The 16660-nt window shown below is 53.7% G+C and overlaps 1 protein-coding gene across 7 annotated transcripts in view; it reads left to right on the forward strand.

Annotated features, from left to right (window-relative positions):
- Nucleotides 1-5478, forward strand: part of NTNG2 (netrin G2) — a 71856-nt gene extending 66378 nt beyond the window's left edge. For 5 of the 7 annotated variants that reach the window (XM_061433942.1, XM_061433940.1, XM_061433941.1 and 2 more), the window contains 4 exons: nt 268-369; nt 1791-1958; nt 3797-3931; nt 4503-5478. In XM_061433942.1, the coding sequence (XP_061289926.1) occupies nt 268-369; nt 1791-1958; nt 3797-3931; nt 4503-4738 (641 nt within the window). In that variant the 3' untranslated portion in view covers nt 4739-5478. Of the gene's footprint in view, nt 1-267; nt 370-1790; nt 1959-2462; nt 2822-3796; nt 3932-4502 lie in introns of those variants that run through there. The other 2 variants (XM_061433945.1, XM_061433944.1) reach the window with 2 other exon arrangements.
- The last annotated feature ends 11182 nt before the right edge of the window (nt 5479-16660 follow it).

Below are 16660 nucleotides of genomic sequence, written 5' to 3' on the forward strand. Positions count from 1 at the left end.
ATGAGAGATGTCAGAGAATAATGTGGGAGGATTCATCCAGCTGAACTGATGGTAGATGGTCTCTGAGGGGGGGAACCAAGGGCACGCCGGGTTCTGCGTGCTGCTGGCTGTGCTGTGTCATCTCAAATCTGAGCAGGTGACAAAGCTGCTCCAGAGCTCACCCAGGGCACCTTGGGAGCCTCTACTGGGCTTTATCTGGGCAAAGACAGCCTGCCCTGGGCAGCTGGACCACGGCTGATGAAAGGGCTTGTTTCTCATCTCTCCAAGCTGCGGGCACCGCCCCTGTTGCCCCCGCCCCCGCCAAGGCCTCCAAACTTTTCCAGCTCAGGCCCAAATCTCCTCAGGTGATGCCTGTTGAAGAATTCGAAGGTAAGAGGGAGGCCGTGGGGTGGATTAGTCCTCCTCCAGCATTTCTTCCCCTACTTCCCAAAAAAAGTGCCGGATGAGGACCAGTGATGCCCAGCTCAGAAAACCCTCCCAGAGTAGCTGGGTCAAGGTGAAGTGGAGCCTGTCTCCCCTCTGGTGCTCCCTCCCCGAGGGAGCTGGGGGCAGGCATGAGTCAGAAGCACAGTGGGCAGGCACAGGGCAGGCAGAGCAGCTGCCAGAAATAGCCTGTCCTGGCTCCCCTGGGAGGTGTGTCCCAGCGGCTCATCTTGGTGGAAGCAAGATCGGGGACACGGGGTCACCGACAGTACTCCTTGGGACACCTGGAGGATGTCTCACCTTCTCACTGTCCCTGGAGGGACAAGGTGACGGGGACAGGAGGCCATGGGGCGGGAAAGCCACCCAGCTCCTCCCGGGCATAGCTCAGAGGCTCTTTTCTTCAAGGTCTCCCACGTCCTTGACCCTGACACCTGGTCAGTCCTCCCTTCTCCCATCACAAAGGGAAGTGTGGCTCCTCTAGGGATACACAGATGGTGTCTCACAGAGGGCATCCTTCCTTGTTCAAGGGAATGCTGAACCTCTTAGGAGGGGACACCAAGGGACGGCCCCCATCTGTGGCAGGGAAGGTGACCCTCCTCACCAAACTCCACCTCCCTTGATGACGTCAAGGGAGTCATCTCCAATCCCTGGGGGCCTCCCCTTTGGGGGTCACAGGTGCCTCCAGTGAGAGTCAGAAGCTGGGCCAGGGCTGGCCTTGGAGGTCAAGGCGAGAATCTCAGGGCACAAAGCTTAAGGCAGCACTTGCTATCGGGGTCCTGCAAGAGCAGGCGCTCTGCTGCCAAGCACATCTGCAGAACAGCCCAGGCTAATAAGAAAGGGTCCTGCAGGTGGGGGTTTCCTCGAACCATCTTCCAAAGCAGCACGGGGAGGAAGTTCCTGGTCCTTCCCACCTCTGGCGTACATGCATGCATCTGCCCTTCACTGAATCACTGGGATACTGTGGTGAGCGCCATGTACCCGGGCACCACCCTCCCTGAGCTCACCACCCGATGGCATGACCCATCCTCCCTGCATGGATCATTTCTAATCACCCCAGCATCCCTCCAGAGAGCGCTTCACCCCGGTACCCAGCCAGGGCTTCAGCAGGTGCTCCCTGGTGCCCTGCCCTCGGGGCCAGGTGGGAATTTGTGGGCCGGGCCCACGCTGGTTCTCATTCTGGTTCAAAGCTAGCAGGACCATCCCTCCCCAAATGGCACAGGAGTGTTGGAGGCCTGGGGCACCTTCCTGTGCCAGGTACCCGCCGCCCCTGCCTCAGTTTCCCTGACTGCATGGGGGAGGGGTCGCAGGAAGGCACCGTCTCCGTTTGCTCTCTGACCCTTGGTGTTTCTCATGCTCGGCCGGCCTAGACTGCGAGTGCTACGGCCACTCCAACCGCTGCAGCTACATTGACTTCCTGAATGTGGTGACCTGCGTCAGCTGCAAGCACAACACGCGGGGCCAGCACTGCCAGCACTGCCGTCTGGGCTACTACCGAAACGGCTCTGCAGAGCTGGACGACGAGAACGTGTGCATCGGTGAGCCCTCGCTGGCATGTGGGGGGCATGGGGCGCAGGGTGCCAGAGAGGCGTTAGATGGGAGTCTGGAGACCCCTGCATTGGAACCCCGTGGGGAGGCTGGTGGTGGTCATTGTTGTTCAGTCGCTCAGTCGTGTCTGACTCTTTGCAACCCCATGGACTGCAGCACACCAGGCTTCTCTGTCCTTCACTAACCCCTGGGGTTTGCTCAAACTCACGTCCATTGAGTTGGCAATGCCATCCAACCATCTCATCCTCTGTCACCCCCTTCTCCTCCTGTCCTCAGTCTTTCCCAGCGTCAGGGTCTTTTCCAGTAAATCAGTTCTTCACATCAGGTGGCCAAAGTATTGGAGCTCCAGCTTCAGCATCAGTCCTTCCAATAAATATTCAGGGTTGATCCGGAAAAATTCCAACTCCAGGGCCCACTCCGGCTGGGTGTTTCTAAGGACAGAAGCCTCCAGAATCTGCTCTATTGATAAGCTCCCCATGTGGTTCTCCCCGCAGGCACTGGAGTTTCAGAACCACGCGTTTGAGCCAAAGACAGGGTTTAGGGCTTGCCTGGCTGTGTGGTGGTGGTGGTGGTTTAGTCGCTAAATCGTGCTCGACTCTTGCGACCCCATTGACTGTAGCCCACCAGGCTCCTCTGTCCATGGGATTTCCCAGGCGAGAATATTGGAGTGGGTTGCCATTTCCTCCTCCAGGGAGATCTTCCCAAGCCAAGCTGTGTGCCTTTCAGCAATTCTCTTCCCCTCTCTGGGCCTGTTTGTAAAGTGGGAGATGAATCAGATCAAGGGTTGTTCAATCCTTCTGGGGGACTGATGCTTTTCTTCAAATGAATTTTCTCTTGTGCTTTATAAGCCCTCCACCCCGCAGTGAGCAAATGGTCTGCTTTCCTTACCCTCTGCGCCAGGCCTGGCTTTTGTGGTAAAGAAGGAAATAAATCTACAAGGGGCCCTGGGCCCAGCCAGGGGCAGGCCAACCCCAAAGGTGGGCCCCATGGCCTGCAACCAGCACCCACTAGACTGGAACGCTGTCTCCTGTAGAGGCCAGTTCTCAGCCCTGGGATGCCCAGCGCCCTTGGGAACCCCCTGTCCATGCCCCGCCCAGCAGGCTGGCCCTGGCTGTGCAAAGCTGCAGCTGTCAGTCTGAATTATGGCAGCGGCCTTCAGATAATTTCATCAATTCTCAAGTGATCCCAAGGGAACTGTACAGCCCCTGTCACACTGGCCAGCCGCGGGTGACAGGGAGGGGCCTCTAGATCCGATTAGAGGCGGTCCTCCCCACCCCCCAGGACCTCCTTTTTCTTTGCCTGCTGCCTCCACCCCCGGCCCAGCAAGGACACCCAGAGTGGAGGCGTTTGCCTCCCCCAAGGGGCAGAGGCCCCAGGAAACCGACTGGGAAGGGGTAGGGTGAGGCTGGAGGCCCTGGAGGAGAGCTGTGGATGCCCGCTACACCTTCCTGTCCCCACACACAACACAGCCCGCAGGTCAGATGTCAGGTGGCCCCGATGAGGCCCCGCCCACCTGTCAGTCACCGCTCTTTGAAGCTGGGGTGGATCAGCGCCCGCCCCAGTTACAGAAGCGGGGAGACGGGCCCAGAGAGCGGAAAGGGCTGGCCCAGGCCACAGCGCCAGGGCCAGAAAGAGGGGAAGGGGCTGTCTGGATGGGAGGAAATGCCGTCTTCTCTCGTGATCTGGACACCCCAGGCAGCCCTCACCCCACCGTCCAGCCGCGGATGCGGAGATCCGACGGGGAGGGTGGCGGGGTCTGGCGGGATGGGTCCGTGCGGACAGCGCCCACAAGTCACCCTGATCACTCGCCGTGCGACTGTCGGTCCAGAGTGTAACTGCAACCAGATCGGCTCCGTGCACGACCGGTGCAACGAGACCGGCTTCTGCGAGTGCCGCGAGGGTGCGGCGGGGCCCAAGTGCGACGACTGCCTCCCCACGCACTACTGGCGCCAGGGCTGCTACCGTGAGTGCGCGCCGGGAGGATCCGGGGCTGTGGGGCCTGGGGTGGGGCCTGATGCTGCCGGGCGGGGCCAGCGGGTGGGCGGGGCCTGATGTTGCCGGGCGGGGCCTGATGCTGCCGGGCGGGGCCCTTGGGTGGGCGGGACCTGATGCTGCGGGGGCCTGTAGGTGGGTGGGGCCTGACGCTGCCGGGCCAGTAAGTGGGTGGGGCCTGACGCTGCAGAGCGGGGTCAGTAGGTGGGCGGGGCCTGATGTCAAAGGCGGGGTCTGGGTGATGGACGGGGCTTGAAGCGACTGTTTGTGGAGTAGGTACCGGGAAGGGAGTTGGAAGCGAAAGAGGAGCTGGGAGTTGGGAGTTGGCAGGAGGCGGGGGCTTTCGGGGAGGAAGGGAGGCTGTCCCAAGAAGTCACGGGCTGGCGGAGACCCGATGTTAGCCACCGGAAGAGGGTGGAAGGGCGCTCCAGGTACTTGGACCGGCACATCCCAGTCGCAGAAGCTCCAGCGCCAGTGGTGGTGCTAGTGGGTTCGGGGTGGACCAGACCGCCGCCCGCCTTAACCGCCCCTCCGCCCCGCAGCCAACGTGTGCGACGACGACCAGCTCCTGTGCCAGAACGGGGGCACCTGCGTGCAGAACCAGCGCTGCGCCTGCCCGCGTGGCTACACCGGCGCGCGCTGCGAGCAGCCCCGCTGCGACCCCGCCGACGACGAGGGCGGCCTGGACTGCGACCGCGCGCCGGGGGCTGCCCCACGCCCCGCCACCCTGCTCGGCTGCCTGCTGCTGCTGGGGCTGGCTGCCCGCCTGGACTGCTGAGCCCTGCGGAGGGCACCCCGGGCAGGGTGGGGGCCAGTCCGCGCGCCCTGTCGCGCCCTGCGCCCCTCGCCCGGAGAGCCAGGGGGCCCCCGGGGGCCGGCGTCCGAGGCCTGGCGGTGAGAAGGGTGCGGCCTGAGCTGCTCCCAGGTGCTACTCAGCAGAGTCCTCCCTACCCCAGTGGCACCTGCCCCCGCCCCTGCACGGCAGCGGGGGATGCTGTGGGGTCCTGGCCCCAGCGGCCTGCGATTTTGGTCTTAGTTTTTCTTTTATATTACCCACCGCCCCTTTCCTTTTTTTTTTTTTTTTTGCTGGCAGTGAGACAGAGGGTGGGGAGAAACGCTGCTCACCCCACACCCTCAGATTCTGCCTCCTGCCACACACACGACTGTTGCAGACACCCCCAACGCCTGTGCCTGGCTCTCCACCAGCCAGCGGACCCAAAGTCCAGTTGCCTACAACTCTAGTCGCTGACGATTCTCTTTCCTATTCTTGGTTTTCCTTTGCAACCCACCAGACCCTAGGCCTTTCCAGAGGTCTGGGGACCAAGGAGCTCACTGTCTGGGGGCAAGGAGTCAGGACGGAGGGTTGGGAGGGCCGTACACTTCCTTTTGTAGAGAACTATTTTTGTTTGTATTAACTGCCCCTATGAAGGAGGGCCCCGGGCGGGGACGTTGGTCACCATGGTGGGTGGTTGATGGTGTATAATCTGACAGTAAAGAATCTGCTCACTGCTGCCTCCAGGGCCTGTGTTCTTTCTGCTCTTTTTTACCCAGCAAGTGTGGAGGTGAACGGGGAACTCATAGAAAAACCTTAAAGAAACGGTTTCACTCTTAAGGCCCGTCTCTTCCCCAGGCCCCTCTGTGAATAACGGGCAGGTGTGGCCAGCAGCGCTGTCTCGCTACGTGGCCAGGTCTGGCCCTGCAGTGACCTCCGATGTTCCCCAAACTTGGGAGGTTGTCTTCCTCCTTTCCCTAAAAAAAAAAAAATCCAAAGTATAGTGGCACTTTTCTTTGGCTGTCCTCAAATTTAAAAGCACATGGTAGACAAGGATTTGCTGAGAAGTCCCAGGGAAGGGACTAGCAGAGCGCGGAACAGGGCTGGACACCGATGATTCTATTTATAAACCGGTATCTGAGGGGAATTTCTATCAGGCCCGCTGGACCCTCAGCCTCAGGCCCAGTGTCTGAAGCTGGGGCCGCGGCCTTCCGGCGCCCCCTGGTGGCCAGTTTCCAAGGTGGGCACAGGCTGATGGAGGCGGAATGGCAAAGACCCACAACCCACCATCCTCCCCTTTCATCTTCCTCTTTCCCTCCCGAGCATCAGTAAGGGGACGGCCAAGGGGACCAGGGACAGCCTGGGAATTGTGAAAGGAAGCTCGGAAGAAAGGGGTCCATTAGCTTAGCCCTGTACTTCTGAGGTGCCCATGGGTCTCTTTCTGGGCCTTGGGAGTTGGACTTCCCTGCTGTCTCTCAAGAAGGTCTGGCTTTCCTTGGCCACCTGCTTACTTCCCAGCTGCCTCGGAAGATTCCCAGAACATGGATCAGGTTCTGGTTCCTTGCTGTTCCTACAGCCTCCCCACCCCCACCCCCCAGCACCTGCAGCTACCCTCTGGCTGCAGCCAATCTTTCCAGTCTGGGATGTTTAACATAAAACTGTGTTCATTCCTCCTGCAAGTCCCCAGAGCAAGGCTCAGCCAGAGTCTAACGAAACTTGGCCTTGCAGATGACAAGAGATTACAGCACGGCCACAAGTGATATAAAATGTGTTTAGGGCCTCTCAGGGCCAAACACCAGGCCCTTCTGGCCTCCTGATCTGTCTCAGCTCCCAACCCCAAAGTGCCTTCTGTCAGGTCCCCATGCCCCCTCTCCCTTACCATCCTCACCTTCTTAGTGACAAGCTCACTAGCTCAGTGGCTAAAAGAAAACATCCCTGGGGCACCTGGCTGCCTAGTGTGCTCATGTGACCCAGCTCTGGCCAGGCGCGGCCTCCGGAAAGTCTTCAAAGCCTTTGTTTGCCTTCACTCCGCACCAAGCCTCAGTTGGCCAAGTTTGGGGCCCCTGCTTGTCTCTCTGGCCTCCTCACTCTGATACTCACTCAGCATGGTTTGGGGAGCCACCTCCTCAGGATGGTGGAGCCCAGAAGGTGGAGATTGGTTTTCTGAGGACCTAGCAGAGCTGGGTGATGCCAGCCCTGGTTGCTCGCCTCTTCACTTAAATGTGTGAGAAAAAATAAACCTTGATGTCATCAAAAACACTGGTCTTTGGGTTTTTTGTCACAAGCAGACTTACGGGTTCCTAGGTTATTGGCCTTTCCCACTCAGCATCTGGGTCCCCAAGTCCACTGAGGCAGAGACACTAAAACGCTCCCAGCCACGGCCCCCACGTCATAACACTGCCCATGAGGAAGACAACAGGTCATAGCGGCTTTAGGCCCGGGAGTTCAGGGCCTCACTGTCTCAAGACTCTCTTTCCAGGACAGGACCGGCCTCCACCTTCAGATGAGCAGGGGTGGGGGGTGGGGGTCTGGGGGGGACGAAGGAGAAGTGGGAGCAGGCTGAGCAAATCCACCTCTAGGTAAACACCAGCTGCTGGCTGCAATTTGTAAGCAGTGGCTTCTCGTCCTCCTCCTCCTCGTGATGTTAACATAGGAAGCACAATCACTCGCCCCTAAATACACACACAGAATCTTTGGTCCCTTGACAGAAGCAGAGCTTGAGACACAGGTTCAGAGCGTGGATCATGGAGGGGGTGCTGTTTGGAAGATGGATGAGACGATTCGGATGGGGGCGGGGAGGCCCAGTGAGGTATACCTGAGGGCACCCACCGAGGCTCTGAGCAGAAACTCCATCCTGAAGCAAGGGGCAGGCTCACGTCATGGGCTTCATGCTGGATTTGGGGCCCCCCCAGTACAGAAGGTGGGCAGCTGTAAGTTGTATCAGGCATTGCAGCATTGCAGGGGTGGTTCCTATAGACGGACTCTGGGCCAGGCATCAGCAGCTTCTACTGTACACACACACACAGACACACAGACGCACAGACACACACACACACACACACCTTGGTGTCACCCTGGTTGTGTCCCCAGGAAGGGTCCTGAGAGGTCGGGGAGGAGGTGGGCAGAGCCCTGCCTGCCCTGACCCCTCTCAGCAGGGCCAGTGGCACTGTGGCAGCTCCCCTAGGGTCAGTGTCTACACAAGCCAGGGGCAGGGAGGTGGAGCACATTGTAAATCAGACTGGCAGCCCTGGTCCCCCAGGAGGCGGCCCAGGCCCTGACCCTGGTCAGAGGCCGGAGGGAAAGTTGCCGGCAGCCATTTGGAAAACTCTGACATCTTCCAGGCACAGCCCCACCTCTTCAGTGGTGCTTCCTGGTCCCGGACCTCATGTGTGGACATCTGGTTCTGAGTGGTTGAGAGGAGAAGGCTCCGCTTTCACAACGTGGATGGTGACAGCCTCAGTGCCACCGACATTGGTGGCACTGCCGGGTCGGGTGGGCGCAGCTGTGCTGTGCAGGTAGGATGTTTAACAGCATCCTTGGCCTCCGGTCTCCAGGTGACAGTCACTTTCCCTCCCAAGTTGCAACAACCAAAAGTGCCTCCGGGCATTGCAAATTGGGGGTGAAACTGTCCTGCGTAGAGAATGTTCTAGGTGGAAGGACGGGTCTACCCAGTTAACAGAGAGGGAAGTGGAGGGTTCGATTTGGGAGGTAACTTGCCTGAAGTCACGCTTGCTAAGAAGCAGGGGCAGGAAGTGATTCAGGATGGCAAGAGTGTGAAGCCCAGGGCAGGGAGGGGGCGCCGACCTCCACCCTGCAGGGCCTGCAGCTCTGGCCCAACCCCCTCCTCCGCGCCTGCAGCGGCTCCAGGACAGAGCGAGGTGCCCTGGGGAGCCAGGTGTCATGCAAACGGCCCTGCTGTCAGGGAAAATGCCCTGCCCGCTGCCCCCACGTGCCCCCTCTAAATAAGCAGGCCTGCTGCGTCGGCACTTTTAGTTATGAGGCGTTTATGGGCACCTGGGGAGCGGCTGTGGGCATCTCCCCGCAGGCCTGGGCAGGCAGGGCTGAGAGGGGGCTCCTCCCATGCCCACAACCCCTGCCCCAGCACAGCACCTCCAGCTAGGCCAGTCTCCCCCAGTCCCTAAGGACCCCTGCACATCTCAGGCCAGATGAGCAAAGGGTAAAAATCCAGGGAGGAGAAGCTTGACTTGTTTTTGTTTTCTTATAAAACACAAATTACAACTTCAGGAAGTTAGAAAAAAACAGAAATGCCAGATAATAAGAATTTTTAAATTAAAATCACCCACAATCTTCCATCCAAAGCTAATAACTGTTAATATTTTCTGATGTGCATGTCCAGTACCTTTTCATAAAACACTCCCCGCCCCCACACAGTCTGCCCAGCGTTTGTTAAGACCGTGCTAAGTCCTGTGCTGAGGCTGAGGCTGTATATACCTTCTATCAAGGACCCCTGAGATGAAGCTGAGAAGTGGACTCTGGGAACAGAGCCATTTTACAGCTGAGAACACTGAGGCTCCACAAGTATCTGGGAACAGAGCCATTTTACAGCTGAGAACACTGAGGCTCCACAAGTATCTTGGTCGGAGAGTTTGGGCACTGCATCAAAAGTCAACTGGGCGATTTAAGTTGAAAAGATGATTTGAAAGCTCATAGGACCTACGTGGGACTTCCCTGGCAGTCCAGTGGTTAAGACTCTGAGCTCCCAATGCAGGGGGACCAGGGTTCAATCCCTCGTCAGGGAACTAGATCCCACAGGCTTCAACTAAAGATCCCGAATGCTGCAACTAAGACCTGGCTCAGCCAAATACATTAATTTTTTAAAAAGGATATGCAAAATGTCCACCCTTTTACTTTTTGACCCTGCCAATGGCCCTCTTCCCCACCCACTGGCCCACCCATGCGTCTGTACATTTTATGGCTGACCCAGGGCCCACGTTTCCTTCCTTGAGTGGAGGGCAGGGGGCAGGGAGGGGCGTGTTTTCAAAGGCAGAAGGGATGGCACTGCGGGGCTCTCAAGTCCCACCACGTGGGTTCGAAGCTGTCCTCTACTACCTGGATGAACTTGGGCAAGTTACTCAATCCCTCTCTGCTTCAGTATCCTTATCTGTGAAATGGGGATGTGAAAACCAGCACCTGGTGGTCCAGGTGCTAGAACTTTGGGCTTTCTCTGCGAGGGTGTGGGTTCAACCCCTGGTTGGGGAACTAAGATCCCACCAGCTGCACCACAGGGCAAAAACCAAACCAAACCAAACAACAGCAAAACCTAGCACCTATATCAGAGGGCTATTGTGAGGGCCACAGAAGTGCAGTGCTGGCCCAAATAAGGGACCAGTATCCGCTGTTGTTGTCCATTTCTTCCCTCTTTCCCCCCGCCAAAGCCTGCCACGTGGGTGTGCTGTCACATATATGCACACACATAGAGCAAAACTGTAACCCTCACCTTCCCGCGAGATCGCGGACATCTTTCTTCTGCCAGGATCTATTTCTACTGGGGTCTGTCCTTCTGCCCCAAAGAGGTGCTGTCATTAACCATCCCCTCATGTTAGCCGTAAGGCCATGTCGAGGAGTTAATGACGATGCTAGGACTGCAGGATCCGTCGGTCTCTAGACCCCGTAACTACCTGAGGGTAGACTGCTAGGTAAGGGGTATTCTAGTCGAGGCGTTTCAGTTGCAAAGAATGGAACCCACACAGGCTGGCTCCTGTCATTAGGGAGTTACTGGTGGGATGAGGGGATTTGGGTGCAGGCCAAGGGCAGGACTCCAACCAGGCCCCCACCTGGCAGGTTGTCCTCACCACTCAGTTGCCGGGATAGGAGCACCTGACCATGCTGTTGTTTGGAGCCCTGTCACAGCCTCAAGCCAGAAGCACCCACGGTCAGGCATCCTGGAGGGCCTTCCAGTCCTGTGTCCCTGCATGACACAGGTCTGAGTTCTGCCTGGGAAGGCTCCTGTGTGTGCATCAGAATGGAATGGACAGACTCTGGCATGTTCCTAAAACAGAATACTATCCTCCACCCAAAAGAGTGGACAACCGCTATAGCTATCTCAGAAATATAAGGACGAGGAGGAGAAAATTCAGTCACAGGATATCCATTGTATATATCACATCAAGTACAAAATTGAGTGAATATAATTTTGGGGTATATGCGCTGGAGTGGCAGCTGCGTGGAGCTGCAGCGACTTTGAGGAAATACCCCACGTCTAAGGGCCAAGGAGAAGCCCCAGCAAGACAATAGGAGGGGCAAAATCGCATTTAGAATCAAACACCATACCCGCCATAGACACTCAGAGGGCCCAAACCAACCTTGTGCCTACGAGGACCCAGAAACCCCACAGAGACTGAGACAGAACTGTGTTTGAGTGTCTCCTGAGGAGATCCGGGTCAGCAGTGGCCTGCCACACGGGCAGGGGCTCTGGGTGCAGCAGACCTGGGTATGGCATAAGCCCTCTTGGAGGTGGTCGCCATTAACCTCACCACAGAGCCATCAGAACTTACCCAGGATTGGGAAACAGGCTCTGGGAGGGCACAAACAGAACCTGGTGCACCAGTACCCAGGAGAAAGGAGCCGTGACCCCACAAGAGACTGCCCCAGACTTGCCCGGGAGTGTCCGGGGGAGGCGTGGTCGGCGGTGGCCTGCTGCAGGGTCGGAGGCACTGAGTGCAGCAGTGCATGCACGGGACCTTCTGAAGGAGGTGCCATTATCTTCCTCACCTCCACCATAGTTTGGCCTCAGGTCAAACATCAGGGAGGGAACACAACCCTGCCCATCAACAGAAAATTGGACTAAAGATTTACTGAGCATGGCCCTGCCCATCAGGACAAGACCCAGTTTCCCCCTCAGTCAGTCTCTCCCACCAGGAAGCTTCTGTAAGCCTCTTATCCTTCTCCATTAGGGAGCAGACAGACTGAAAACTACAATCACAGAAAACTAACCAATCTGATCACATGGACCACAGCCTTGTCTAACTCAATGAAACTAGGAGCCATGCCGTGTAGGCAAGACGGACGGGTCATGGTGGAGAGTTCTGACAGAACATGGTCCACTGGAGAAGGGAATGGCAAACCACTTCAGTATTCTTGCCTCGAGAACCCCATGAACAGCATGAAAAGGCAAAAAGATAGGACACTGAAAGATGAACTCCCCAGGTCAGTAGGTGCCCAATATGCTACTGGAGAAGAGTGGAGAAATAACTCCAGAAAGAATGAAGAGACGGAGCCAAAGCAAAAACAACAACCAGTTGTGGAGGTGACTGGTGATGGAAATAAAGTCCGATGCTGTAAAGAGCAGTACTGCATAGGAACCTGGAATATTAAGTCCATGAATCAAGATAAATTGGAAGTGGTCAAACAGGAGATGTTAAGAGTGAACACTGACATTTTAGGAATCAGTGAACCAAAACAGACAGGAAAGGGTGAATACAACTCAGATGACCATTATATCTCCTACTGTGGGCAAGAATCCCTTAGAAGAAATGGAGTAGCCATCATCGTCAACAAGAGTCCAAAATGCAGTACTTGGATGCAATCTCAAAAACGACAGAATGATCTCTGTTCGTTTCCAAGGCAAACCATTCAATATCACAGTAATCCAAGTCTATGCCCCGACCAGTAATGCTGAAGAAGCCGAAGTTGAACGGTTCTAGGAAGACCTGTAAGACCTTCTAGAACAAACACCCAAAAAAGATGTCCTTTTCATTATAGGGGACTGCAATGCAAAAGTAGGAAGTCAAGAGAAAACCTGGAGTAACAGGCAAATTTGGCCTTGGAATACAGAATGAAGCAGGGCAAAGGCTAAAATAGTTTTGCCAAGAGAACACATTGCTCATAGCAAACACCCTCTTCCAACAACACAAGACTCTACACATGGACATCAACAGATGGTCAACACTGAAATCAGATTGATTATATTCTTTGCAGCCAAAGATGGAGAAGCTCTATACAGTCAGCAAAAACAAGACCGGAAGAGGACTGTGGCTCAGATCATGAACTCCTTATTGCCAAAATCAGACTTAAATTGAAGTAAGTAGGGAAAACCACTAGACTGTGACCTAAATCAAATCCCTTATTATTAGACAATGGAAGTGAGAAATAGATTCAAGGGATCAGATCTGATAGACATAGTGCCTGATGAACTATGGACGGAGGTTCGTAACATTGTACAGGAGACAGGGATCAAGACCATCCCCATAGAAAAGAAATGCAAAAACGCAAAATGGCTGAGAAGGCCTTACAAATAGCTGTGAAAAGAAGAGAAGCGAAAGGCAAAGGAGAAAAGGAAAGATATACCCATCTGAATGCAAAGTTCCAAAGAACAACAAGGAGAGATAAGAAAGTCTTCCTCAGTGATCAATGCAAAGAAATGGAGGAAAACAATACAATGGAAAAGAATAGAGATCTCTTCAAGAAAATTAGATACCAAGGGAACATTTCATGCAAAGATGGGCTCAACAAAGGACAGAAATGGCATGGACCTAACAGAAGCAGAAGATATTAAGAAGAGGTGGCAAGAATACACAGAAGAACTGTACAAAAAAGATCTTCACGACTCAGATAATCACGATGGTGTGATCACTCACCTAGAGCAAGACATCCTGGAATGTTGAGTGAGTCTTAGGAAGCATCACTACGAACAAAGCTAATGGAGGTGATGGAATTCCAGTGGAGCTATTCCAAATCCTAAAAGATGTTGCTGTTAAAGTGCTGCACTCTATATGTCAGCAAATTTGGAAGACTCAGCAGTGGCCTCAGGACTGGAAAAGGTCAATTTTCATTCCAATCCCAAAGAAAGGCAATGCCAAAGAATGCTCAAACTACCGCACAATTGCACTCATCTCACACACTAGTAAGGTAATGCTCAAAAGTCTCCAAGCCAGGCTTCAACAGTATGTGAACCGTGAACTTCCAGATGTTCAAGCTGGTTTTAGAAAAGGCAGAGGAACCAGACATCAAATTGCCAACATCTACTGGATCATCGAAAAAGCAAGAGAGTTCCAGAAAAACATCTATTTCTACTTTATTGACTATGCCAAAGCCTTTGACTGTGTGGATCACAATAAACTGTGGAAAATTCTTCAAGAGATGGCAATACCAGACCACCTGACCTGCCTGTTGAGAAACCTGTATACAGGTCAGGAAGCAACAGTTAGAACTGGACATGGAGCAACAGACTGGTTCCAAATAGGAAAGTACATCAAGTACGTCAAGGCTGTATATTGTCACCCTGTTTATTCAACGTCTATGCAGAGTACATCATGAGAAACGCTGGGCTGGAAGAAGCACAAGCTGGAATCAAGATTGCCAGGAGAAATATCAATAACCTCAGATATACAGATGACACCACCGTTATGACCGAAAGCAAAGAACTCAAGAGCCTCTTGATGAAAGTGCAAGAGGAGAGTGAAAAAGTTGGCTTAAAGCTCAACATTCAGAAAACTAAGATTATGGCATGGGTGGTCCCATCACTTCATGGCAAACAGATGGGGAAACAGTGACAGACTTTATTTTTGGGGGGCTCCAATATCACTGCAGATGGTGACTGCAGCCATGAAATTAAAAGATGCTTACTCCTTGGAAGGAAAGTTATGACCAACCTAGACAGCATACTAAAAAGCAGAGACATTCCTTTACCAACAAAGGTCTGTCTAGTCAAAGCTACGGTTTTTCCAGTGGTCATGTATGGATGTGAGAGTTGGACTGTGAAGAAAGCTGAGCACCGAAGAATTGATGCTTTTGAACTGTGGTGTTGGAGAAGACTCTTGAGAGTCCCTTGGACTGCAAGGAAATCCAACCAGTCCATCCTAAAGGAAATCAATCCTGCAAATTCATTGGAAGGACTGATGCTGAAGCTGAAACTCCAATACTTTGGCCACCTGATGCGAAAAACTGACTCATCTGAAAAGACCCTGATGCTGGGAAAGATTGAAGGCAGGAGGAGAAGGGGACGACAGAGGATGAGATGGTTGGATGGCATCACTGACTCAATGGACATGAGTTTGAGCAAGCTCCGGGAGTTGGTGATGGACAGGGAGGTCCATGGGGTCGCAGAGTTGGACACGACTGAGCGACTGAACTGAACTGACAAAACTTGATGCAAACTACAGAATTCGGGATGATGTTTACAACTAGGTGGAAGGGGAGGCAGGAGGATGTCTGGAAGAAGCCTTGAGTGACCTTCCAGGCGTCAGCCGTGTCCTGCTTTCTGTGATGGGGCAGTGGTACACAGGTGTTGATTATGTCTTTCGTTTTCCATTACCCTCATATACGCTCTGACGTACAGTTTATTTCACAAGAACTTTGAGCGCCAGGTCTGTGCCAATCAGTGGTCTGACCACCACTGTGGACATACAGCATCGCCTGGGTGACGACTTTAGCTGCTCTGCAGCCCAACTTGCTTGGGATGCCAAACTGAAGTCACTCGGGAAGATAAAACCATCCCATCTCGGCTGCATTCTAACTTTGGAAAGACTGAAAATTAAACAAGATAATGTAGTAAATTGAAACCATGCTAATGCTTTTATATCAAATTATGTTTGTTATTTAGAGTGTATTTGATGGCTCAAGGGTTTTTAAGAAAATTTGGCATTTTCATCAGATTAGTTATTTCAACTTGAAACCTACTGAATCGCTCAGTTTAGGATTAAATGGAAAAGTTTAAGACTGTTTTATTAAATGGGCTTTTTAAAAGAACTTTAGACTCACCAAGTTTGATTAGATTTACTAGATTGGTTTAAATACTGTTAGAAGAGGTGGCATTTGACGGTTTAAAAAGAAAATCAGGCAACAGTTCTCAGAGCTTTCTGAGATGCTCTTCCTGGGTGGTTATCCTCAAATTTGCCTTAAGTAAAATTTCTCAATTCTTTCTTTAAAAAATTTAATTAAAAAAAAAAACTAAACAGATTTGTAAGAGCAGCTTATAAAAATGCCTTTTTATGGCAGTAGAGTATAAAAAGATCAGAGTCAACTATCTCAGTTACTCACAGATACCAGGGGCGTATGTGGCTAGGGACTTGCTGGCAATGCTCTGCCACTTTCTGGAGGACCAGGAGAGAGGCCCCAACCTCAGAGAAAACCCACCCCTGCGCCCAGAGGAGCCCGGACACGATGTCCTGGGGGCCTGAGGAGTGACATGTGTGGGGAGCCCCTGCTGTTATTTTTGAAATCTCTTTTCTCTTGCTGCTTCCCCCAGAGGGTTAGCTCTGTTGAGCAGATCTGTTACAGTGCAGGGGTAGACAACGCGATCTGTATAGGGGACCTAAGAAAGTTAGTTTTAGGTTCATTTGTTGCTTTAATCATCTAATGAGAAGGGGATGACAGAGGACGAGATGGTTGATGACATCACCAACTCAATGGACGTGAGTCTGGGCAAGCTCCGGGAGAAGGTGCAGGACAGGGAAGCCTGGCGTGCTGCAGTCCATGGGGTCACAGTCGGACACGCCTGAGCAACTGAACAATGGGGTCACAGTCGGACATGCCTGAGCAACTGAACAATGACGTTGTCGTGAAACCCAAGGAACTATAAACGTAAGTAGAATCTTTGAGGACATTCTCCACCAAGATGTGGGCAAAGGCGGGTGCCATCGGCGGGCTCCCTGCCCAGCTGTGTTGGGGTGATTCTGGGTCAGTATCTGAGATGGGGGCAGTGGGGGTCTCTGAATGTGGAGCTGCAAGAGCTCTGAGAATCAGGAGACCCCTTGGCCGCTGGACCACCAGGGAAGTTCGCACTGTGCTCTTCATCCTCTTCTCCTGGACGCCAGCGTTTGGGACTTGGAATTTTAAAACTTGATGGTGAAAAAGAACTAACACCCCGACCATCATTTTCAGGCGGAGAAAGCAAAACCCACAGAAGGCCCTCAGGAGCTGTCCACAGCCGAGAGCAGAGCTAAGGCAGACCCCCTGCCTCGTTTTCCG

The sequence above is a fragment of the Bos javanicus genome, chromosome 11 (genome assembly GCF_032452875.1).
Source record: "Bos javanicus breed banteng chromosome 11, ARS-OSU_banteng_1.0, whole genome shotgun sequence".
NCBI classification, from domain to species: domain Eukaryota; kingdom Metazoa; phylum Chordata; class Mammalia; order Artiodactyla; family Bovidae; genus Bos; species Bos javanicus.